Raw genomic sequence first — 26,345 nt, forward strand, 5'->3', positions numbered from 1 at the left:
CATTTGCAATAACTCCCATCCTTGAGCCTGTTGTGGGAAACATGACACTCATATTGGTTGTCTTATTTAGGCAAGTTGTCTTATTGATTGGCACTGGAGAATGCTGAAGACACACTGTTAAAATATTCCTTGTAAGCTCTGCTAGTTCTAGGTTAAAAACTGGCTAAAGCCCTGTTTTAAGATCAATTTTGCATATATTTTCTCAACTCCCTGGTTCAGTAACTTCATAGTAATAGCTTGAAATCTACCAAGGTATTTACACCATAGAAATGAGCAATTGTTACAAATAAGGTTTTGAGGTGTTTTTAAAGAGACCATCTTGCTTATTTACCAATATGCTACTACACATAGTTTAATTATCTGGCTAAATTCATCATTTAATTTTTCTTTTTCTTTCTTGTTCTTTTTCTTCAAGACAGAGTTTCTGTGTGTAGTCCTGGAACTCACTCTGTATACCAGGCTGGCCTCAAACAAACAGAGATCCACCTGCCTCTGCCTCCCATGTGCTGGGATTAAAGGCGTGCACCACTCTGCCTGGCTCATCATTAACTTTCTATTAGCATGACTTTTTTTCAGATAGGCAAACATTTTGACCAATGTTGTTTATATACTTGTAATGACATGTGAGTGTGCCTTCTTGGAAACATCCCTAGTTAGGTGTCCATGATCATCAATCACACAGTCTTCAGTAACTGTCCTGGGTGGTACATTGATGAGACAGTTCCCCTTATGATCATCGGTAGTGTACTTCATCTCCATGTTGTTCAAATTAAGTTTGAGACCCAAATGAAAGGAAATAGGGGGTTGGCGGGTGTGTATATATGTGTATGGCATTAAAAAAGACAGTCCTCTTCCTCCTCCAAAGGCTAGGGAGAGGGAGAGTGTGAGTGAGTGAGGGGAACATTGATTTTGGGATTGGAAGTTTGAAAAGACACAGAATTCAGAAGAAAAACAGGAGAGGAAGTGATGCTTTTCAGAGTTTTAACCTAGCAGCTGCTACTGTGTGCTTCTTGCCTTAAATGAGCTAAAGACTCTGGATAGAAAACCAATAAATTTGAGAGAGGCAAGGAAGATCTGAAACATGGATTGCTTCTAAGGAGGGATAATGGGGTTAGTTATCACAGTTGAGAACCATGCTGAAAACTATGGAAAACTTCACTTTCTAAGTTTGCCAAGGGCTGGACTCATGGAAACATTAAAATCTCTTATCAAACTAGTTCTCTAGTGATTACTTTCTCTAACCTACTTGATCTAGTATTATATAGATTCTACTTGGCATCCTCCTCTGCACAGAGAAAAATCAGAATATTTTGCACATATATAGTCAGATTTAACAAGAGTTGGCAAAATGACTGGTTAGTAAAGGGCTTGGTCTATTTTCAGTCCTAGTGAATTGCCTTCAGAAATAGGTTTTTCCTTAAATTAGCTTTGTTTTTTCCTTAATCCAGTTGACATACCGGGAAACCTTAGTATATATTCCATATTTACCTTTCATTGCACATTCTTCACCCCAACTAATAATGCCAGTTAAGAAACTGGTCCCTTCCACTTCAGTGACATGAGGTCCCCCGCTATCTCCTTCACAAGAATCTTTGCCTCCTTCCCGGTAACCAGCACAAAACATATTGTTATAGATGGTGAATGTTGTGGACCGAAGGCATGTGGCTCGGTCAACCAGTGGAACTCTAAGGTACTGAAGAATGGAAGCCTGTCTCCCTTTGTTGAAGACTTTTCCCCAGCCACTTACATAGCCAGAACCAAACTTGAGGAAGATGTTTGTATATTCCCTATTGGCAACACAGATAGGTGTCACATAGCTGTTTAGTATTAAAGGTTTATCCAGCTCCAGCAAGGCAATGTCGTGACTGTACTTATTAATAGATGCATTGTAGTGGTGATGAGGGATTGTTTGAATCACATTTCGCCTTTGCTCGGTGTCTTCCTTTTCATCAATGTTATATTCACCTGTTGAACACAAATCTTGTAGTTTATTGCTTTTTGCATAAACACATTTTCCATGGGTCTACAGTCTGCTTGGGTTCGCTGATCAGTAGCAACCAAGACTCAATGATCTAATGTAGTGGATGAGGAAATTGGTGCATCAATAAATAATTCTACCATGTTAAGAGTGTTTTGTGGTTTCAAAAATGAATTATGGGGATTAGAAGGTGACATATGTTAGAATTTGAAATTGTGGTCCCTATACCATTAGCCCAGTTTAGTAACAATCACACTTATGTGGCTAATTATTGTCTGTTTTGTTTACTTACCTGCAACAACTTCAATTTTATCACCAGGTTTAAGACAGTGGGCAGCAGTTACAACCCATTTTTCATTAATGATGGCACCTCCACAGAATGCCTCAACCTCACCATTTAAAATGACCTGTGGGGGTAAAATTAAGAATCTCACTGCATATGATATTTGATGCAGGGAAAAATGAATACATATGCTGTTGTCTGGAATGGGTAAAGTTGGCTTCTAGGTGCTGGCAGAAGTGGAGGATTTCTGGAATGTGTCAGCTCTGCAGATGAATGAGTGTTTCTGAAGCACAAACTGAACAGCTGCTTCTGTAATGATCTTGAAGCGAATGCAGAAGGACAGAGTGTGGTAGGGACAGTGCTCCGGGCGGGGCAAATCTGAGGAGTGACATTTTTGTGATGTGGGGCCCTTGAGCTCCTTTTCCCACGTTATCTAGAGTCTGCTGGCACAAGCTTTTCAAAGAGATACATACTAACTCCCCAGGCTGAATAATTACTATTGAGTCCCTTGCCTTGTATGAGGGCATCTCTTTGTTACATGTCACTTGGAAGAGAAAAATGACCAATTCTCTCAGGAGGTGTTTCAGATTTGAATATTCTGAAATGAGGCCTGAGGACTGCGTAGTGGCTGTGTTTATTAGTCACCTATGTGCTGGTCACCATTAGGGCCGACACATTCCTCCCACCGCCCCTAATCACAGCCAGTTTCCTCTGGCTATAAATGTAGGCTGGCTTTGTTCTAAATGGTCTGCTTTGCTGAACTTGATTTTTAGACAATGTGGATGAAAGTGTCTAGAGTGCTGCATTAAACACGGATGTTATTAGATAAGAGGCTAATCTATTTTCTCTTGTCCATATTCACATCATAATCAAAGGGGACCATTAATGTGTGTGTGTGTGTGTGTGTGTGTGTTTAACCAAATCAATGTCTAAATCAACTTAGTTCCAGTTTGCATGTAAACAAAGGCCTTGAGCCGCATTTTCAGGGATAAAGCTGAGAAGTGTGGACACTAGAGGGCACACTTAGCATTCAGTCAACTCTTCGCAGGAGCTCAATAGCCTCTGAACTGATGCCCTTTGCCTAGGTGGGAAGTAGCCCTTCAGCTAAACCTGGTCTTAAACAAGACAAAGGGGGATGTTGGTCCCTTTGGGGGTGGGGCAGAGAGGATCCCTCTTGAAGGACTTGTTCAGGGTCTGAACTCAACTTACTGAATAGCTACTGTGTCCTGGGCACTGAAGCACTAGCTTTGTACCTAAAGTCCTGAGCGGCTCACCCCGTTATCACCTTCTTTCCCGTGCTCAGGCTCTCTGGCTCTTTGCAGCTATTGAATTATCTTTTGAGAAAGTGCAAAAATACAGAAAAAAAACACAATGACATAATAAACATCAGCATTTTTACCACCCAGATTTAACAGTCTTCCTAATTTTCTACGTTGAGTGACTGATTGTTTGGGGCAAATGATTGTATTGCTTATACACACTTGTAACTCCAGGCACAATCCACGATGAAATATTACTCTATGCATTTTCAATGAGAAAACTGAGCTGTAAAGATATGTGATCACTCATGCTACTGAAATGACACAGTAGGTAAAGTGCCACCAAACCGAGCGGCCTTAGTTTAATCCCTGGAACCCACATGTGTGCTGTGGCATATGTCACACACACACACACACACACACACACACCCCAAGTCTGTCCGACCCCAGTGTTTATGTTCCTGAACATTCAGAATCTCAGAGGCTGTTCGAGGACAAAATGTGGTAGAATAACCTCTGCTTCTTGTAAAAACAGATTTGGGAGCTTGTAGAGACTCAATGAGAATATTTTGTGCATAGGACCACGGAAAGTGGATCTCTGGGATATTCTTACAGGTCTTACCATTACGGTTGAGAAGTGTTACATAACTAGTGAATTTAGATTCTCACGGCTTAGTAATCTTTATGTTTTAAAAATGTTCATTCAGGCTGGGCACATATTGTGTAGGGTCAATAGGAAACAAAAATCTGAGTTCCTTTGTTTTAAAGCCAAGATAAAAGTGCCTGTTGAAGATAGGAAATAGAAAGCATTCCTTTTTCTTCTAGGGTAGCTTTTATAAGCCATCATTTAAAATTTATTTAGTACTGTACTCCTTCTGGCATGGGGATATTTTCTGGTTGACTGCAAGCCTTCACAGGTGCCCAGGAGCTGGAGTCTGCAGTTTAGCACACATAGTCTTACATCCTTCTCTCTGTCTGCTAGCACCAGATGATCCCCACACACCTTGCACCATTCCTAATGGGACGGTAAGTCATTCTTCCCCTGATAGACTGCCAAGGGAGAGAGGTAATTCCCAAATAAATGCACTTCTATGTCAGGATGTGTATGGAACCTGGAAGCCCCTACTCACTCTCCGAATGTGCAGGGAGAAGCACATTCTGGGTGCAGAGATGCTATGTGATGCTATGCACCCTCCCCCAAGTGATATAGTATGTGCAATTAACCTTAATCTTCCCTCTGCCTGTGCCAGCCCTGCCAGGAACACAGTGCAGCAATGGCATTTGGGTTGAAGCAATGAGAGGAAGTTTGCCTGAGTACCATGGCAGTGGTCACTGGGCAACTGTCGGGGGAGGTAGGTTCTATAAGGCACCATGGGTAGGGGAGTGGGAGGTGGTCAAAGATGTGACTACAACAATCCAAGATTTCAGGTCCTCAGCATGTGTTCTATTGTTTCTTTAGACCTCGGTTATGGAACACAAATAAAAAATACTTCACCTTTGATATGAGACCCCTTTCAGTATAGAACACAGTACAAGTGTACTGTTCAAAAGACGAGGAACCAGTATTTATCCCTACTATATGAACTGGCTTTTTGGAGCCCATTCCCTATAGAGGGATGCATTGCTTAGCCTGGATGCAGGGGGAAGGGCCTTGATCCTGCCACAAATAATGTGGCAGACTTTGATGATTCCCCATGGGAGGCCTCATCCTCTCTGAGGTGTGGATGGGGGTGAGGTGGGGAGAGGGTGGGGGAAGTGAAAGGGAGGGGGAACTGGTATTATATAAAATAAGATTGTTTTAAAAATGATAAAAGTAAATATAAAACAGAAAAAATGGTTATGGATCTTCTGAACTGCAATTTCTTAAAAGAGGAAATAAAAATGGCCAGAAATATCTTTAAAAAAATGAGGTGGATTATCCCAATCCCAAATTGTTTTTTACCATCAATTAAATTTAGGTAACATGGTTTTATGCTGGTTCTGAATATTATAATCCAACATATTTTCATCTGGAAGTAAAATTAACATGCCACAATGGAATGTTGTTTCTCTTTTAGGTACTATTATAGGATTACTACACACCTCCCAGCTTAGTGGGTTAGATATGTCAGCCTGAAGTATATCCGCAGCCCCTAGCTAGGCACATAGTCATATTTTATATGACTCTGCCATAGGATTGCTGCCTGGAGACTCTATTGCTTTCCAGTGGATGCCTGAGAAATATGGTTGTGTCCTTTTTGAGCTCGAAGAACATTCTTTGCCAATCCCTAATTGGTATTAAAAATTTTAGCAAACGTCTTTGCCAAGAAAAAAGGGATGAAGATATATTTACAATTACAATATTACAAATGCATGGTTTGGAATGTTTGCTTGGCCATCTCAGGATCATAGCTATCTAAATATTAGCAACTTGGAAAACGAGCAGTTTGCTTGGCCAACGACAAATTTTTGCAAGACTTCAGAGAATGATGGGGAAAAATAGGAAAGCATATGTCCCGAGTAAGATATCTGAGTTCTGATCTGTCAATTATTTTCATGGTCACAGTCTAGTGGTAGATTCCTTCTGTCTAATACTGCCCCCATCCCTGACATACCTGTATACAATGACAAAATACATACAATCTGCATTTGTACTCTTCATGGCAATGGCAGCACACAATAGCTATTGACTCACTGTTCTCTCTTTAATCTTTAACTCCAGTCTAGCCATTTCCTCTGAGTTCACTAAAACGTGTATTCTCACTTGCCATCTATTCTAGCTTTCTAATAACACCATTTGTTCCACGTTTTCTATTATACAAAGTAAGATGCATGCTGTACTGTTTGCTAGACCCATAGATGCTGCTCAACAAAGTCATGGCAGTGGGTTATTTTGTTGAACACATAAGGAATACTCACTTTGGTTTTTAATTGTTAGCTATAACCATTAAATACAATGGTTATTGATATATACTTCATCAAACAATACTGCAAGTTAATTGTCCAAATGGTCTGTCCAAACTAGCTTTGTAGATGTACATGAGATTATACATATTATTTTATTTTTTATCCTAGTTGGAATTTCATCATCTGAGCTATGAATAATACAAGGTTGTCTTTCTCAAGTAGGATATTTGTTTCTTTCTTTTTCATTTATTATTTATTTGATTTTTTTTGACACAGGGTTCCTTTGGTAGCCCGGTTGTCCTAGAACTAGCTAGCTCTGTAGACCAGGCTGGCCTTCAACTCGCAAATACCTGTCTGCCTCTGCCTCCTGAGTGCTGGGCTTAAGAGTCTGTGCTTCCACTATCTGGCTTTTGTTTTGTCTTAGAGACAGGTCTCGCTATGTAGCCCTGGCTGAACTGGAACATAGTATGTAGACAAGGCTACCCTTAAACTCGCAGAAATCCATCTGCTTCTGCCTTTTGAGTGCTGGGATTAAAGGTGTGCACTACCACACATAGATAAGTAAATCATTTCTGTAGAATTATGATTATCATGTAAAAGGAAACATCTCTGGCTCATTCGTATTTTACATTTGCTGTTTGTAATGGGGTTGTAACATAGTCGAAGGAGTAGTTAAGTGCAGATACCAGCATAAGCAAAGAGCTCAGGTCACTTCAATGATAGCTTGTCGACTGAGCTGGGGAAAGCTGAGAATGGGGAAATGAAGATGTTTGTTTCTTATGTAGGGCTGCACAGAGCTTATCGGAGAGCAGAAAAGGGTTGCCCATGCTCAGAGCTGTCAGATTAGCAATGGCTGTGGGAGAAAAACTAAATTAAAGTTTTAGACAGGCCCTCTGCTTTGGAGTTGTGGATGAGAGTGATCTAGTAATACAAGCATTACAGTTTGCCTTTCCCTCCCTCTAATGTTCCAAAGCTTTTATTCTTTCCTATGTAGCTAATTAAGTTTCTCAGTTGGCTGGATACAGTTTTGACAAAAAGCATCTTTCTGTTAACATGTGGTGCACTTAGCACTCTGACTTCCCTCTCATCCCCTGAAGTGCTCCTTCTGAGTCCCTGCTTCTTTTTTCAAGGAGCTCTGATCCTACTGCAGGAGCACCTGAAGGCCTGGCCTCTCCTGCCTGGTTTGCACCTTTGGCCTGGGTGGAGGGGAGGGGAGGAGTGTGAGCCTGAACTGGGTAACTGTGCAGCTCAGGATCCCTAGAGCTCCTAGGAAGTAACCCTATCTGTCCTGATAGGTCACTTAGGCCCTGTCCACTAGCCAGGCAAAGGAAGTGGAAGCCCTGGAATAAGGTGAGAAATGACAGCGACAGTGGTCATGCTCCCTGAAATCTCCTAGTCACTCAACTAGTGGACTGACTCTCAGCCTAGTTCCAAAACATTTGCTCGAACAAGACTCCCGTTAAACCATTTCATGTCATACGGCAGAAATGATATTCTTTGTTAATAAGTCCCCAAATAGAATTGCTTTATGCCCATCCAGCACATTAAGGATCACTGTCATAAAATAAGATTTTTTTTTTTTGGTTAGGGCCACTGTGGTGGTTGAAATGGAAAATGTCCCCTCCACAGGCTCAGGTATTTGAATACTTGCTTCCTAGCTAGTAGTGCTGTTTGGGGAGCTGGAGCTGCCTTGCTGGAGGAAGTACATCACTAGGGTGGCCTTTGAGAGCTTGCATCCTCAACCTATCTCCATTTTGGGGGTTGAAGATGTGAGTTCCTGCTGCCGTGCCTCCCTCACCATAATGGACTCTTATCCCTTTGGAATCATAAACCCAAGTAAGATCCCCCTTCCTTAAGTTCCCTTTGGTCATGGTGTGTTATCACAGCAGCAGAATAGTAACTAATGCAAACACCTTGTACACGGACATTGGACATATAAGGGAAAATACAGGACAATTAAAAAAAAACAGAATTAGAATTAGCTACACTGATAATAAATGGAGTGAAGACATCACAATGTCTGGACCCATGAGAGACGCCACCACTAGCAAGGGTTCGTTTGACCAAGAGTAGTGAAGAGCAACAACGACGTGGGGAGCAAAGGAAAGGGTGACAGGGTGTACGGGAGGTAGCTCTGCCAAGGGGCCCTGCAGGAGGGGGGAGAGTGTAGAAATGTATGTACAGACTTGTGTATTGTCTACAGTCTCAGTGACTATGTGATTTTCTTCCATCCCAAAGTTTATGTTTGATAGCTTTCATCTACTATAGTAGAAAGTGACAGAATCGCAGGCATTTTGAAGAACCCTGGATAGACACATAGCTAGGATGCATAGTCACTTTCTGACATTTCTGGTGTTGTCAAACCTGTAATTCAGATGAATACATCTACCTGACCTTGGTTCCTTAAATGGTAACTAATTTGATGATTGCCGTGGCATCCAAGCTATCAGTCTATGATGGTAAAAGTCCGTACTTCATCAGAGAATATATTTTGGTATGAAGAATCTTTCAAATGACTACCAAATTATGAATATGGCCTAAACTAGACTAAACCATGATACATACTATCCAACAGAAATGCATGTAATTATGGAAATATTCTCTTTATCCCTGCCCTGTCTAGTACAATAGTCACCAACCACATGTGGCCATTATTCCCTGGAAGTGTGGAAGACGTGACAGAGGAATCAAATCTTTTTAACCAGTTAATTTAAGTAACCACATGTGCTGATTACCTTATGGACCAGCCCAATTTTATGTGAGGAGCAAACTAGCTCCCTGTACTGAGTTAGGAAGAAGTGGCCTGTTTCACCTCACAGATGGACTTGCTTAGGCTTTGCTTAAATGGATAGTTAAGTCCTGGGTTTGCTAGTAATTTAACTCTTGGTTATATATAAAAATACACATAGGTAATACCGTATATGCAGAACATACTTGGAGGATGGTGTAGGTCAAGTCCATTATTTGTCATTTTGGAAGCTGGTTTCTGTGTGCTTCCTTTAGAACTGTGGTTTTACAAGCTACAGTATATATCAGAATGACCAGGAGGGCTTCTTTAAAACCCTGCTTGTTAGGTCTCTCCCTCTAGTGGTTTGAATCCAGTGGAAATGGGATGGAGTGTGAGATTGCATGCCTAACAAATTCTTGGTGATCTGGGCATACTGCCAGACTTGGAGAAATGTGGCAGTAGATCAGGTCCCATATGGTTATTCTAGGAAACTAGTTTTTGCCTTAACCCTTTCCAAGTGAGTGATTTTCTTTATTCCTATCAGTTTGTCTGGGCCTAGAGACTTTCTTACTAGTCTTCCCCCACCCCCCGGGTTAAGTGTTTGGCGAGTCCCAGTGTAGTTTGTTGCCGTGTGTGTGTGTGTGTGTGTGTGTGTGTGTGTAAGAGAGAGAGAGACAGACACAGGGAGAGAGAGAGAGAGAGAGAGAGAGAGAGAGAGAGAGAGAGAGAGAGAGAGAGAGAGAGAGAGAGAAGCACACAGAAACACACAGAGAAACAGAGACAGAGAACACTCATTTATGGACATCCCTATTGCTGCTATTGTTTGAAATCCCAACGTGCTATTTGTTTAGTACCAAATTCTCTTTTTCCCTTGTCTAGTAGCTGTCCCTGGACATGTCTTTCACCAGATGCTTACCCGTTCTAACATCCTACCACTGTTCCTCATCTGGCCTGTTTTTTTTTTTTTTTTTTTTTTTTTTTTTTTTTTTGCCATCTAAGCTCCAGCTTTTAAACACACTATCAATAGAGAGTACCTGCCAAGGAATTTGACCTGGTTTGGCGTTTTCTCCACCAACAATTCGAGTGAAATCATTAAATGATTCACTATTTTCAGTGGCATTATCCAGAATGGTGCTGTTAATGATGTCATCCAGAATGAATTCAGCTTCAGTAGAATTTTCATAGCCCATATCAGAAAAGACAGTCTCTGCTCGGGTGAGCTTCTTAGAACTGTAGGAAACAGACACTCTTCCGCATGGAAATGGAACTACAGAAATAGAAAAAGAGGAGAATATTCTGCTATTTCCCAGTGGAAAATGGAACTGCATTACAAAACTCAAGACGGACACACATGCATTGCTGTCACTTTGGAGAGGTAGGCCCATCGATACTAAAACATGAATAGAGTTCCAACTAAAGGCTGGCTGAATTACTTTCATGCCAAGTTTTTAAAGCTTCCACGGGGAAAGAACTTTGGAATCAACCATCTTTATGGAAATAAAATGGGTGTTATGAAATAAAATTTATAAGACTTTTTTTTTTCAAATCTAATTACTTTCTATCTAACTTAGTTAAAGTCTCACTTCCAAGCCCCCTTCCCCTGATTGGAAATCTGGAAGGGATGCTATGTAACTTTCCTCCTAAGATAAGGCAAGAAAGAGGCATCCTTCCACTAATCCCTATCAACAGGGTCTCTTTGGTCGACTGTTATTGTATGGGAGATTCCAATGTGGAAGTTTTGAAGAGAGCCCATTGTGATTCAATTGTATTTGTCAAGAATTTACCAAATAGGTATAGGCTACTAATAAGATAACCAAAGCTATATTTATGTGGCTCTGATCATCTCTCCCCACCCTTTGGTTTGGTTTATTTCCCATCAAATCATCTACTAATAAACTGAGGACTACTAAAATGGACATTTGTATCAAACGAAGTCACCTCACACTTCATTTTCATGTTTTCCTCTTCTCTTAGTTACCTTCCATGTTCCAGACATTTGTATAGCAACCATCTATGGCTAAGTATCATGAAGGCAGGTTGTGGTTGAAAACATAGGACATTAGTTTAAAATACTTATGGATAAATATACAGGATCAACAATGGCTTGAGGAAAGAGACCACTGTCTTTGAACAGAACAGCTTATATTAGGTTTGGCCTACTTACTCTGCTAAAGTTGAGGCTGCATTTGAATATGACTCTTAATAGTTGGAGGTGCTTTTCAATTTTAATTGTCCTCTTAGAACATAGAAGGGCTTCTAAGGACTGAGCTTCTGTGCCAGCTGCCTTCACTGGAAGTTAGCTTTTAACGTTAAACGTGCACAGATTGCATGCCCCCGTGTGTGCACGCGCGCGCACACACACACACACACACACACACACACACACACACACACACACTTCTCCTAAGGCAAGCTGTGGGTAAGGCAGTGTATGTGAAGAATCAGGCAGAAGGACCGGCAGAAGGTGAAGCATCATTTTACTTGCAGCAGATAGACTCTTGTATTCTGGCCCTTTCTTTAATTTCCTCTGCCTGGTACATTGCTGAGATAGGTATCAAACCCACAATTACAGAGGAATGGTTCCTAATTTAATGTACCAATTTCATGAAAGATCTTGCCTTGGAAATGCAGGAGAAACTGTATCTGGCTTGCTTCAAAATTGTGCTTTTTTTATTTGTGAGTGGGCACATATGTGTGCTGGTGTGAGTGCCCAAGCCTGCATGTGTGGAAGCCTGGGTTGACATCAGGCATCCTCATTTATTTCTCTGCTTTCTAAATTACTTTCTGAGACTGGGTCTCTCACCGAACCTGAAGCTCACCATTTCTGGCTGATTCTCTCTTCTCCCCCCCCCCCCTTCAGTGCTGGTATCATGGGTTTACACTGCCTGGCTTTTATGTAGTAGGGATCTGAACTCAGGTCCTCATCAGGCCCTTTATTTTCCTTCTTTTAGTCTTGCAAAGCTTGTCTCCCCCTGCCCCCCCATCAGAACTATGGCGTCAGAGGTGAGCAATGACTGTGGAGATTTTCTAAACATAGCAATTATCTGTCAATATGGCAGCATGCTCACACAACTGTGGAACGTTGTTTTGTCCTTTACTGTACAGGCTGTGTGGCTCAGCCTAGGAGAGCACAAACAGTTGCTGGATTCTGTCTGACAGCAAGTATAGAAAGCCAGTTTATGAGTCGTCAGGAAATAATTTTCACACACTAAACTCACTAGGCCTCCAACAGACTTATACTTAGCACTTAGCATCTTTTCACTAGAAACTTGCTAGTCAGGTAAGTATTTATATGTCTTTTTCCACTATGGTAACACATTATTAGTTTTATCTGCTGAGTCTCAAACATTGCAAATAGAGATCACACAAATCAATTTCTTTGTGATATAGAAATCAGAGAGAGAGGAAAAAAAAAAAACACGGACCCAGAACAGAATTCAAGCTGTACATAATTACTGAATTTAAGTACTTAAATGTACTTAATGTACTTTGTCCATTTGAAGCTACTAACCGTTTGTTCAGTTTCAGAAGGGAGTAGATACAAGTAAGTATTGAAGTAAGGTAACCTAGGAGCCGAAGAGATTTCTCAGTGGTTAAGAGAAATGACTACTTGCACAGAGGAACTGAACCTGGGTTGTCAGGGGAGATATGGATGGCAGTGAAGCACCTACACGTTAGCTCACTCAGCCTCTGTACCTCCATTCCAGTGGATCTGATGCCTTCTTCTTACTTCCCTGAGCATTGCACACACATGGTATAATACACACATGCATACAAGATACTCACATAAAAATAAATAAATCTTTTTTTAAAGTCAAAATTATGTTAGTTTAAGTGCTAAAGATTCAAGAACAGATTTTCATTAAATAGCTTATTTAGATTTTGACCTGCTGGCTCACAGGACTTCTGGTCTTCAGCAAGTTGGTATCCGTCAGTGCAGGAACAAAGTACCTTGTTATCAGCACCGTTTTTACAAAACTGCTTGCACCTGCCATTTTTAATGTTACATGTTGCATCTAAAGGAAAGAAAAAAAACCCTAATGGCTTATCTGACATACATTAAAAAATTACACAGAACTACTGGCTCATGTGTAAGTTAAACATAAATTGAAACGATCTGGGAGCCTTTTGCTAAGAGTAGAAAATGAGCTAACATAACATTGTCAGTAAGTTGTGAAGGTGGTATTGCTAATATTTTGACTTTGTGTATGACCAAATAATTGGATATTATACTTGGAATAAAGTATGAGCTTCAACTAGCAACCTATTTATTTAAGTAGAAAGCAAATTCAAGAAAGTAAAAATAAAAAAAAAAATTGGGTGAATCTTTGCAAAGTAAATGCACCCATTCGAATGTTGCACAGATTAATACACAGGACATTATCAATGCAGCAATCCTGTAAAGTTCCCTCCCAATCATTCTACCCCTCCTTACTTTATAGAAGATATCACTACCTGGGCTTTAACCATAGTAAACAGCTTTGATAGTTCATGTACTTTATGTAAACAGTATATATATTCTTTTCTTTTAGCAATGTATTTGTGAGATTCATCTATATGATTTTGTATAGCAATAGTTCATTTATATTTCTGTGTAGTAGTTCATTGTGTTAATAAAATTTTTATCCATCAGTTTTATTGTTAAAAATATTAAGGGTGTGTGTGTGTGTGTGTGTGTGTACCCATAGAGGCCAGAGTGTGTTTAGACTACTTGTAAATCTTTCTTTTATTACAAAACACTTAAATTTCACTTTGTCCCAAAACTTTCTATTTATTTTGGTATAAATATAATTGGTATTTGCATGTTCCCTCCATACCTAGCATCCTTTCTGTGTGTTTATTTATTTTAGTTCTTTCAACTTCGTGTGAGAGATAGTTCACAGCGCTTACTGGTAGTCCAGTAAATCAGGAGAGAAAAGAAACTGCTATCAAGGGAAGGGAATAAAGGAGTCAACCTGAGATTTCACTTTTGCTACCAACAACCCACTAAGTGCTTAATAAAAAGATAGCATCTGGTCTTTTGCATTTACTTAGTTTTTAGTACCTTTCCCCTCATCAGTGTCAATAATATCTCTGGCTCCTTTCTTGTTCCTAGCTATCATATCATTGCTACAAAGCAATACTAAAGTGTTCAGCCAAATCAAATACTACTTGTAGAAAATGTTCCATCAATATGACATTGTGATAAGTTAACAGAAGTGGGTGGTAAGAACAGACTAGTTGTGTCCAGGGCAAGTGTGACAGGAATGAGTAAACTTGGCATGCTTTCTCTATTCTGCTTCTGTGTCCTCGGTTGAGCAATCAGACCTCTCAATCATTTTCTTATTTGCCGTTGCCTTTCTGGCCCAGCATGTTGCTGCTACTCTTGATCCCTGGTTTGGTTGGTGCATGTGGCGGGATGTATTGCTGTAGCATCAGCAGGCTTTGGCCTGCAGTAAAAGCATCAGGATTCTAGAAATAGAATTATACCATAAGAAACTCCAGGGGAGAGGTCAATAGAGCAGGGCCTGAGAAACAGAATGGAACTCATCATTGAGCACTTAGATGTCACACACTAGGTGGCCGATGGGTTTTCCTTAGTCCTGACAACACCAGGTTGCCTTCCAGAGCTGTAACAAAATTCTGTTTAACAGGTTTGCCAGAAAATATGATGTTATTCAGCTATACACAACCCTTTTTCCCATTCCCAAAATACATAATAAATGAGATAGTTGGGTCTGTGGTGTCCTGCAAAAATTAAAACAAAACAAAAACCCATAGGACAAACTCAGAATATTCTTTTGTTTATATATATTTTTTCTTCCCACTCTTTTTCTGTTAGGAAATGTTTCGTGTATTCTTTAGGAGGACAGGATGACTAGATTCTTGCAGACCTGGATCTACCTGGTGATAAATTTTTGGATTTCTTTTGCAGCAGAGGAAATCTGAGATCTTTAGTCCGGCCAAAGGGAGCCAATGAATTCTTTTTTTTTTTTTTTTTTTTTCTAACTAGAAAGCATGCACCAAATGTTTGCTCCTCATTCCCCCGACTGAGAACTCTGATGAACAGGGGAAAAAGAAAGCAAAAGGTCACGGTAGTGGAAATCTTTGCTTTTCCTAGACAAGGTGAGCCATGGGCCCACACACCTATACAGTGCTGCCTCATGACTTTTCACATTTGTGTTTGGTTCAGCTGGAAGCCAGAAGCTTAAATGGGAGTCTGTATATGCTTTGTTGTTGCTCTCCTCTCCTGTCAGAGAAAAAGAACATTCTGACAGAATCCCATTTTCTTTTTGAACCTGCTGAGCTGAAAAGGTTTTTTAAAAATCCTTTTTCAAATTGGTTGGGTGTGATCAATATACCCTAGAGGCTAAGCGCGACGGTGGCTGTCGTACAGCTACAGAGCCCTGACCAAACAGAGATGTGGGGACCAAGGAGTACTGGGATGTTGCCAGTTGTAGATGGAGCACTTTTTCTCTGTGGACCACAACCTCCCACATATTGTTAGAGCATTTGGGAGCTTATGTTCGCAATCCTCGCGGCTCTTCTTTTCCTCCTTTTAAACTGTCTGTCTTTTAAAACAACACAGAGGACCGGAACACTGACTCATTGGTTAAGAGCATTTGCTGCTTTTTCCAGAGGAACCAAATTCCGTTCCCCAAATCCACAAGGCTCACAGCCACTTTGCTCCAGCTCTAGGGGGGATTCCATGCCACCTTCTGGCCTCTTTGGGCATTGCATGCACATGGTACCCAGATAATACATGCAGAAAAAACATCCTTAAACATAAAATAGAAATACATAAACTAGATAGGCACAGTTTTAAAATTTCAAGTTATTTCATTAATGTATTTTATATGCATGGCTAAGTTTTATCTGCATGTAAGTCTGTATGCCATATGCATGTCTGGTGCCTGCAGATGCCAAAAAAGAGCTTTGAACTGTAGTTACAGACAGTTGTAGACAATTGTGAGCTAACATGTAGGCTCTGGGAATTGAAGCCAGGTCCTCTGGAAGAACAGCCAATGCTCTTAACTCCATCTCAACCTTTATGTTTGCAATGATCATCTACTATATGGTGGCCTTCAATGATAACAGACTGAGTTATCCATTGCCTTCATGCCAATAGTTCTATCATCTGAACCAGTAATGATAAACTACTCAAAGTATTCTTGTAGATATCTGAAATATGAGGACTAAATTTTACTAAGTCCGAACTTGAAATGATAATCTTTCAGAATGAATGGCACTTTGGAGATGTTGAGCCAATGAACACACCCACAGGAGTGGGAGCTCAAGTAGTGGCTTATTGCTACACCAGGGACCCTAGACAAATGGAAGCCCAGCCTGAGTTTATTAGTTACCTACTTGCATTCATCCTTTCTTTTTAAATTCCTTTGTCCTTTCAACTTTTCTTTTTATTCTGAGATCTTCAGATCTCAAAGGAAAATGATCAATGCACTTCCCCTTGGCACGGAACAACATTACAAGGACTTTTATTCCCTTTCCTCAATAAGACAAGTGCAGCTGCTGCCTTTCATTTTATGCCTTGTTCATCTGTCAGAGAGATGGCTATATTGCCTTAATAGTGTCCTGATACTCTTCCACTCTTTATCCTTAGCCCTGTAGCCCGTGGTGTTAAATTCTTTCCTTCAGATTGCACCTCTTTTCTCCTAGAATTTCAGAGTGCAAAATCTTTTATGGAACCATGTGCTCCTCTCAGTCACAATGCCAGCCATACTGCATCTAGAAGCAGTAATCAAGTAGGGAAAGGGCATTGGGGTTCACTGCTCAAATCACAAAAATCTCTAAAACAAAGAAGCTAGGCTATGAGAAGAAAAGGTAAACAAAACCTTACACTTGCAAGTTACTCCCCCCACCCGTTACTCTTTGATATGACCAATACTGTTGAATTGAGGGACAATCTCTGGTTTTTATAACAAATTTAACTTATGAAATGCTTTGTACAGCTGGAAGACTTCCTATTACATGGGGCCTATCATGCCCAGGTCTGTAGACTGTGCAGTTCCTCTGCTAGATCAATAGCAACTCAGGCACAAGTTCAAACCATTTGAATGGGTGCTGTTTTCTCAGGGTTTTGTATTCAGTTCAGTTGAAGTTCCCTTCCAGGCTCAGCCATTACTACCTCTTATATTTGTTCTGTAGTCTTCTAATGTTCATAAAATGGGGATGATAATAATATTGAGCACATAACATATGACTGTATTTAGGATTAATAAGTAAAGGGGGTGGATTATTACCACTCAATACTAGCTTGGATTCATATACTGAAAGCTGAGTACAGAGAAAGTGAATGTTTATAGGCTTTGAAAGTTTGTTTTAAGAGAAATGTGTGCTGTATACATATTTCAATTTCCTGTTTAAAAAGCAAACTTTGAACCATGAATAATAAGAAAGTTACTTACCTAATTCACAGTTCCTTCCTTCAAATCCAACTTGGCACCAACATTCATAGGAATTAATATCGTCCTTGCATTTTCCGCCATTTAGACAAGGATTTGACTCACATTGATCCCCATCTTTAAGACAGGTTAAGAAATTGATTTATCAGACAAACTGCTTAGAATGCTCAGACTTCCCCTGCATTGATCTATGAGGGTGGGATTCTGATTTTAGGGTTAGAGAAGAACTACCAAGCTGCAAGCTAACTGCATATGGCAAATGATGCACCTGTTTTTCCAAGTTTCTAAAAGCCACTGCAACAAAATCCAGAGCCATCCTGGAAACTGCACAGAGGGAGGTATTTACAGTTTATACAACCCAAGGGAAGAAGGAGGATGCGTTTGTATGGAAATGACTATATTTGCAGACAATGAGAGAGATTGTTCATATTTCTTCATGGAATGGGAACAGGTTAATCATAAGTCAAATCAAATTGAACCACTTCAACAAATACTATTTATATTTCACATGAGGACATTTTATTGCAGGTATTGCAGAGCAAGCTGTTTTAGACAATAAAGGCGTTTCCACTCAAGGAACTGGCAGCCCATGCACAGACATCGATGTACAGTGCCTCATCAGAAACTTAAAAGTACTATTGGATGTGCCTTAGGAATAGACTTGCTGTTTCCATTCTGTGTTGTGAAGTTTCTATATGTACAGTATTTGAAGACACCAATAGTAAAACAGACAAATGAACGAGGAAACAAACAAATAAACAAACAAACAGGAAGAAGGAATAGGCTAGAGTGGAAGGCTCATGAATAGAGGGGAACCTTTAATTCTGCTTTCTTAGGGATTGGCCTTCATTTATACCACTATAAGAAAGCTTCATTGGGGAATAGGGTGAATCCATCTAGAAGGAGAGAGCTATGTATTTTGACCTATAGAAAAATTGCTAACTAGGACTCCACATTCGAGAAAGAAAACCATAAGATAAAATGGTATTAAAGGTCAAAGAGAGAAAAAGGGGTGAATCAAAGAAAAATTTCTAGTTATTAGCCATACTTTATATATAGCCAAACTCCTTGACATATATTGTGTAGATTCCCATATACTTTTCCTACTGCCTGATAGAAGCATGCATCTAGGTTCTGTAGACTAAGGGACTAGAATCCTTTTTCAGAAATAAACTCTCTGGAAAATTGGATTGCTGTAAAAATTAGACCTTGCCCTCTCTGCCCCTTGATCCAATGTGCTTTTGTACAGATACTGCAATTTGTTCCAGTTCTATGAAAACAAAATATATTATCTCTGGTTTATTATTATTGATGTTCAGAATGGTCTAAAAACGAGCTACATTTGCACTTTACATTATAGACCAATGAATCTGAATTATTTAGGGTGTTTCAGTGAAAGGGTCTGGGCTTGCAGCCAGCCACACAGAAAACTCATTTGCTGAGACATATCTTCAAAATGAGTGTCATTTTATTTTGCATTTAGTCCTCCTTTGGGTTTCTATCTCTGTGTACTATAAGCCAGGAGAAAGCCATAGTTAGTAGGGGTCAAAGACAGCAGGAGACAAGACCAGACAAATGGGATTATCCTTTAATGCTGCTGGGTTCTGGTACTGAAGAGGTGGCTCAATGGTTAAGAGCACTTGCTGTTCCTGTAGAGGATCTGAGTTCAGTTCCCACCACACACATGGTTGTTTATTGCAGCTCATAACTCCAGTACCAAGGTATCTGATGCCCCCTCCCTCCATGTTACGAGGCATACATGTGGTACACAGACACACATACAAACAAAATACTTAATACACATAAGATGAAAAGAAATAAACCCTTAACAACAATAACAGCATCACCAGCAGCAACAGCAGACTACTAGGTCCCTATTTAATGAATAATAACATTCAGACTTTAAGGTCATGAAGTGTTACAGTGAAAAAGGGGGTGGGTAAGAGAACTTGGATTCTCTTCCAGGTCTTGGGGCTCCCCAGCTGGGTGATCCAAGGCAAATCCCTTACCCTGCCTAGTGAAACAGAATTCATAATGCTTCTGACATGGGAATGTGTGAGGGTTAAATGTGATGGGCATTGTAGAGACTGCTTCTGTGAACTGTACACTCTACAGGGTACCTGGCAGATGCTAGTTTAGTCAGGCTCTGTGCAGATGAGGTCATGGTACAGAATGTCACAGCAGTAAGGGCCCTGGTCCCAGGCTATTTCTGAGTAGTACAGGCTACTTTCATGGTAGGTAGGAATCTTAAGTACACGTGAAAACAGACATGGGGTTTGTTCCTTTTCTGTTCTTGTTTGTATTGTTTAGGTTTTGGTAGTGAACATAATAGTGACAGAGAGTATGCCCTTGAGGTTTCGTGGGATTTGTAATCAAGGTATAACAAACATTGCATTTGCTCACCTACAAAGCAATCGCCCAACTTCAAAGTGTGCCACTGGGGCTGAGGCAGGGGCTGAGGCAGGGGAGGGGGCTGGGGCAGGACGAGGACTGGGGAGGGGCTGAGGCAGAAGCGGGGGCTGGGGCGGGGCTGAGGCAGGGCCTGGGACTGGTATGCATGTTGGGTGGGCAGTGTGGAAGGATCTTGAGAGTTCAACTGTAGCTAGAGTAAATGCTGATGAGTTTTGTTTCGTGTGTGTGTGTGTGTGTGTGTGTGTGTGTGTGTGTGTGTGTGTGTGTGTGCGCGCGCGCGTATGTTGAAGTCAATTCTATGTGTTTTTCTTCACTCACTTATGCCATTGTTTCTGAGATATTCTCTCACTGAACTTGGAGAACATTAGGCTAAGCTGGCTAGCCAGAAAGCCCCAGAGATCTTTGTCTCCCGCTCCTCTGTGCAGGGATTATAGGCAAGCACCACTCACACCTCGTTTTAGTTTTTTTTTTTTTTTTTAAGAATTTATTTTATTATTTTCTGTTTTTTATTGTGTTACCACATTTTAATTAAAACATAATTCCCAACATTTCCCATTTCCTTTGTATCCTCTACCCTTACCTAAAACCCCTCCTCCCTCCAACTCCTTCCATGCTCCCCACTCTAAAATTGGTAATCTTTTTTCTTTGATTATTATTGTTAAATATACATACACACAAGCGTACATACATAAATATGTACATATCCATGAACAATATTTAACTGCAACATTCTAGGCCGTTTTTTGATTTTTGCGTGTATATGATTTCAGGGTTGTTGAAGTCATGGGTCTTAAAAGAGAAACTACTACTGCCACTTTGCTAGACCAGAATAACTCCTAACTACACTCTAAATCCTATCCTGTAAGTGTAACTACCACCTCTCACCAAAGAAGCCTCTCCCTACAGCAAATGGGAACCATCCTAGAAAACACCACTGGATACAGTATAGAATCAAAAGACCATGGGGGAACCCAGCCCCAGTAAATACATCTGCATCACAGTTCTTGCATTTTTGGCCCAGTGATCATTACAGAAATGGGGATAGAATGATTGTAAGGGTCGGAATACCAGAAAGTATACTGTGAAATAGTCTTTCCTAGAAATTGCTGCATAAACAAGAGCTGAACAAGGCAATATCAACAGGCACGCTAATGTGGAAGGGGGAGGAGAGTCCCACCCTTAGGCAAAGACTTACAGGCAACTGCTGAGAGAGACAACTACATCTGCAAAGATTATCCTCCTATATTGGTTACCAAATACTAAGTGGTCAGTCCTGGAACCATATACCAAATACACACAAACAACAAAATGGTGGGTGATCTCCTCAGTAACCACAAATAGTATAAAATATCTTGGGGGTAATGCTAACCAAACAAGTGAAAGACCTGTATGACAAGAACTTTAAGTCTTTAAAGAAAGAAATTAAAGAAGATATCAGAAAATGGAAAGATATCCCATGGTCTTGGAAAGGTAGGATCAATATAGTAAAAATGGCAATCTTGCCAAAGGCAATCTACAGATTCAATGCAATCCCCATCAAAATCCCTGCACAATTCTTCACAGACCTTGAAAGAGCAATAGTCAACTTCATATGGAAAAAAAAACAAAAAACCCAGGATAGTCAAAACAACCCTGTACAATAGAGGATCATCTGGGGACATCCCCATCCCCTGACTTTAAGCTCTACTATAGAGCTAAAATAATGAAAACAGCTTGGTATTGGCACAAAAAATAGACAGACAGGTAGAAAAGTGATATCCAACCTATAGATTAAAAAAAAAAAAGATCAGGATACAAGTGTCTAAACTGGCAGAGCTATCAGGGAACAGGTTGAAGTATTAACATCTGATAAAGGGAGGACTCACTGAGTTAGCAGAATTTAGGCAAAGGACCTGAGCAAGTTAGGGAAGTGAGCCTCACAGAAGCGGTAAGAGTCAGTGAACAGGGACAGCCAGATAAATCCTCTAACGTGGGAAAACTGCTAGGACGTGCATGGAACCCCTATGTGGAATGAGGAGAGTAGTAGTAGATATGATCAGAAGGGCAACAGGAAAGGGTGGCAAATCAAGACATGGAGGGCATTGGAGGCCATCCCAGTGATGAGGATTTAACATAGTAAATAAACATTGCCAGTCAGAATCTTTAACTCCAAAAATGACAGCAAACTTCCATTCAGCTCTGAGATGCAATTGTTTTTCTTTCTTCCTCTTTCTTCTTTCCTGCATTTGGAGCTTTTTTTTTTTAAACTGAGACTTTATAACCTATACTAACATATAGAAAAAAAATACAATTCTTAAATGTTTCATATAGCAACTAGGAAATAAAATGAATTGCTTACCAACATACTGCTTCCAAAATTCAGTCTGTAAGAAAAAAGAAGAAAACTTATTGATAATGTTTAAGGTATTTGTGGATTCCCTTTCTTTTATAACATGTGTGAAACACTGTGGACTGATATTTTAAAATTTCAAATACAAGCTTCTTTTAAAAATTGATTTAAGATTAGTTTTCATTTTGTTTTATGTGTATGGGGTGTTCTGCTTGCATGCATACATGCACCATGTGCATGAAATACTCACATAGGCCAGAAGAGGGTGCTGGATCTCCTAGAACTGTAGTTAGAGATGTTTGTGAGCTTCCATGTGGATGCTTGGAATCTAACCCTTGTCCTTTGGAATAGGACACTGAGCCATCTCCCGATTCCCCCAGTCCTTTGTAAGAAATGATGGTTTCCATCTTTTTCTTTGGAACATATTGCTCTGGTATGATCTGGGTATACTCACAGTTTTTTCAGTGTTTTCAAAAACTTCTCGTGCTTCTTCAAAACTACACCTTTCTTCTATACATTCTCTCTCAAGGTTTCCTTGAACAAACTCTTCCAGCTTCCCTGAATTATATCTTTTTGGACGGATAAGAATTTTGGTGGCATTTTCACGATCAAGGAAAACTGAAATTGAAAAGAAACTTTCTTTAGTTTTGGAAAAAAGAAAACACTCTGAAAATGAAATATGTCTTTTAAGGAAAGGTTTGTTTTCCAAGGTCGTATCACCCATCCACATCGTCCACATCATAGCCAGGACAAAAACCCCAGGGCTCCTGAGGCTCAGCCTCAAGCTAGTTTCCATTCTACCACATTCTTATTCTTCACAGCATCAGGAAAAAAAAATCACTTTTACATAGGTCTCAGTTAGAAGGCCTGGGCCGTCTAAGGGACCTCTGACAGTGGAACCAGGATGTATCCCTGGTGCACAAAAGGACTTTGGGAGCACATTCCCCATGGAGGGATACTCCCCTAACCTAGAGGGAGGAGGGAGGGCCTAGTCCCTACTCCAAATGACTTGACAGATTTAGATGACCCCTCCTGGAAGGCATCACCCTATATGTGGAGTGGGGGGGGGAATGGGAGGGTGGTTGGGGGGCATGGGAGGGTGGGGTTGAGCGGGGGAGGGAGAGTGAACTGGGATTGATATGTAAAATAATAATAATAATAATAATAATAATAATCATAAAATAAAACAGTAATAATAGTTAAAAAGAAAATGTTTGTTTTTGATCCTAGTAATTCTATAGCTAATTTCTCTTTGATGTTCTCACAGTACTGTATATACTCTGAGATTTTGAAAATAAAATTCAATTTTACTTTTAGTCAGTAGAGCTCCAATAATAAAAGGTCACCTTTTCAGCAGTACTTGTATTTAACTTTGGATGAAAAAGAAAGTTCTTAAATAAGCAGTTCACACATTGTCATTACTTGAAAATATCTCAGTGCAGTATCCTTGCAAGGTGATCCATCATCACCCTGGCTGGGTTGTTTGCAAGACATAGTCTCCCAGTGACTTTGCATCAAATATCCCATGAAGAACAGAAGCCCTGATTTTATTTGTTTTTGTTTTGAGGGATAGATAGATAGATGGATGGATGGATTGACAGTAGATATATAGATAACATTAAGTTGGAATTTGGGTGGGTAGAGATATATGGAGGATCTAGAAGGAGTTGGGGAGGAGAAAGAATATGATCAAAATATTTTGTATGAAAATATATTAAACAAGAAGAAGAAGAACAACAACAAAAGCCCAACTGTAGGCCAGCTGTAAATGTGAGCCCAGTGCCTCTCATGGGATAGTGAGAAACAATCATGCCACAATTGATTTTATCTTCAGGCCCAGGATACTATTAGTTGGTACATAAATTCCAGTGATACAAGCCTACTTTGTAGGACACTTCTGCTTTTTTTGAGGATTGAAGGCTTTGAATTTTCTGCCTTCTTCTGTTTCCTTTTCTTTGCTTCTTCCTATTTGTATCTATTTCTGCCTCTCTGTCTCTTTCCCTCTGCATATATACATGTGTATATATGTATGTGTATATGTTTACATATGTTTATGTATGTGTATAATGTATGTTATCAATAGCAGAAGCCTGAAAAGCTGCTTGGAGTAGTTCCTTTTCTAAACAGACCAGCAATATTGGGGCTGGAGAGATTGCTCAGTGGTGATCTCACAGAGGATCTGAGTTTAACTCCCAGTTCTTAACATAACATGGCTCACCACTGCGTGTAACTCCAGTACCAGCGTATCTGATGTCCTCTGACCTCCACAGAGAGGCACCTGCACTTATGTGGTGTACAAAAAGTCAATCTCATATGCATACACACAAATAAAACTAATAAATAAATGTTAGAGACAGCATCAATGAGGCTGATAATATTTCTAACTGAACTCTCTAGGACATTTAGTACTACTTTCTCATTAACTCAAAAGGGAGGAAGAAATGGAACTTAATTTTATTACCTTATTTTTGCAATAGTTCTTTCCTTTATGGAACATTCTAGTTCATTGACATCTTGGCCTCTGAACCCCTTTGGGAACATTTTCCCAACCCCTAAATTTACTTTAAGTATCTTCCTATCATTCCTCCCTTGCCAACTTCCCCAATTCATTCTATCTCTTGTTAGTGCTTTGTTTACTAGGCAGTCTCAATGATGCAGGTGTGGATATCACCAAGTTGCCTGTGGGTACCTTAGTGTATTTATATCTCAGTTACTATCTATAGTAATCCATCTGCTTGGTTCAAGTCACTCCTATAGAACACGTATGATGGTACTGATCTATAGTGTGGAGGAATGACAAATAAGGCTGTAATCAGGTTGGACGGGATTTCAATCAGGAATCTAACTTTTATTGACTGTGTAAACATGAACAAGTCATATGTCTGGACCTTAACTTTCTCAAATGTAAATAAAATGGGTGCAACAGAGTGTAAGAACGCGTACCTCATCATCATGTTGACAGGATCTCAGAGATAAACTATAAGTCAGTGTATCCCTGATTACTAACTTTCCCCCAATTTTCTCATGCTTATCCCCTTTTCTTTGTTTCTTAGCTTTCTCCCTTCTCCAGCCCTTCTATGCACTTTGTAGTGCCTTTACTTCCCTCTTGCCCTCTGTGCAAGGAAATTACTATGGCCATTATTGGTAGTAATCTTGTAAAGAATCCCTTTGACTTCATGTATTTCCTGACTGCTCCTTGTCACACAATAGAGGATCATCCTAGATTTAGAGGCAGGAGTCATACTGCAGTCCCCTTGCTGTGTGGGTATTATCAACCTGTACTCAATCCTTCAAATACTCTATATATGTTTCCTAAGCCTTTCATGTGGATGTGGCTACTGAATCATTTCAGCTCTTTTTCATTATTATCACTTCAATTGTCCATCTTTTCTTTATGGCTACTGTCAAGGTTCTGATCATCCCCCCCCATTTGGATGATTTCTAGAGACTTAAGATTGGACTTCCTAGACTCACCAGAGTGAGCATTATAAATTATAACACAGTGAGGGGTATGTTTCTTACACTTAACATTGTTACACCTCCACATTTTCTCTACTGTTCCATCTCCTTAACTTATGACCCTTTTAAAATTTCTTAGATGATCTGGCATACCCCATTTTCTTGCCTCACTTCTAACAGTCAATATTCTAACAAGATATAGCATCTGGAATATTTACATTGTTGTGGGTGTGGCTCTTTCTATGTGAGGGTTACTATCTATGTAAAATAGTTACATTAGTGATTGTTTTTATTGCTCTCTATATTTCATTATATATATACATATACATATATATGATATTATATGCACATGTGTGTGATGTATGTGTGGATGGGTGAATGTATGTGTTCTGGCTAGTTTTCATATCAACTTGACACAAGCTAGTGCCATTTTGGAAGAGGGCAACTCTTCTGTAAATATGTTCCCATCAAATACGCCTGTGGTGCATTTTCTTGGTTGATGATTGATGCAGGAGAGCCAGGCTTATTGTAGGCTATGCTACCCTGTGCTGGGAGTACTGAGTTTTGTAAAAAAGCAGGCTGAGCACGCCTTGAGGAGCTAGATAGTCA

The 26,345-nt window shown here is 40.0% G+C and overlaps 1 protein-coding gene across 1 annotated transcript; it reads right to left on the reverse strand.

The window, feature by feature from the left end:
• Positions 1-200: 200 nt before the first annotated feature.
• Positions 201-22,895, reverse strand: F9 (coagulation factor IX; the record flags this gene model as incomplete). The annotated part of the gene is made up of 7 exons (XM_051179132.1): positions 201-1,965; positions 2,271-2,385; positions 10,169-10,401; positions 13,022-13,150; positions 17,540-17,653; positions 22,287-22,311; positions 22,732-22,895. Coding segments are annotated over 7 exons (1,328 nt in total), but the record flags the coding sequence as incomplete, so codon positions are not given.
• Positions 22,896-26,345: the final 3,450 nt, after the last annotated feature.

Source organism: Phodopus roborovskii, unplaced genomic scaffold (genome assembly GCF_943737965.1).
Source record: "Phodopus roborovskii unplaced genomic scaffold, PHOROB, whole genome shotgun sequence".
Taxonomy (NCBI): Eukaryota; Metazoa; Chordata; class Mammalia; order Rodentia; family Cricetidae; genus Phodopus; species Phodopus roborovskii.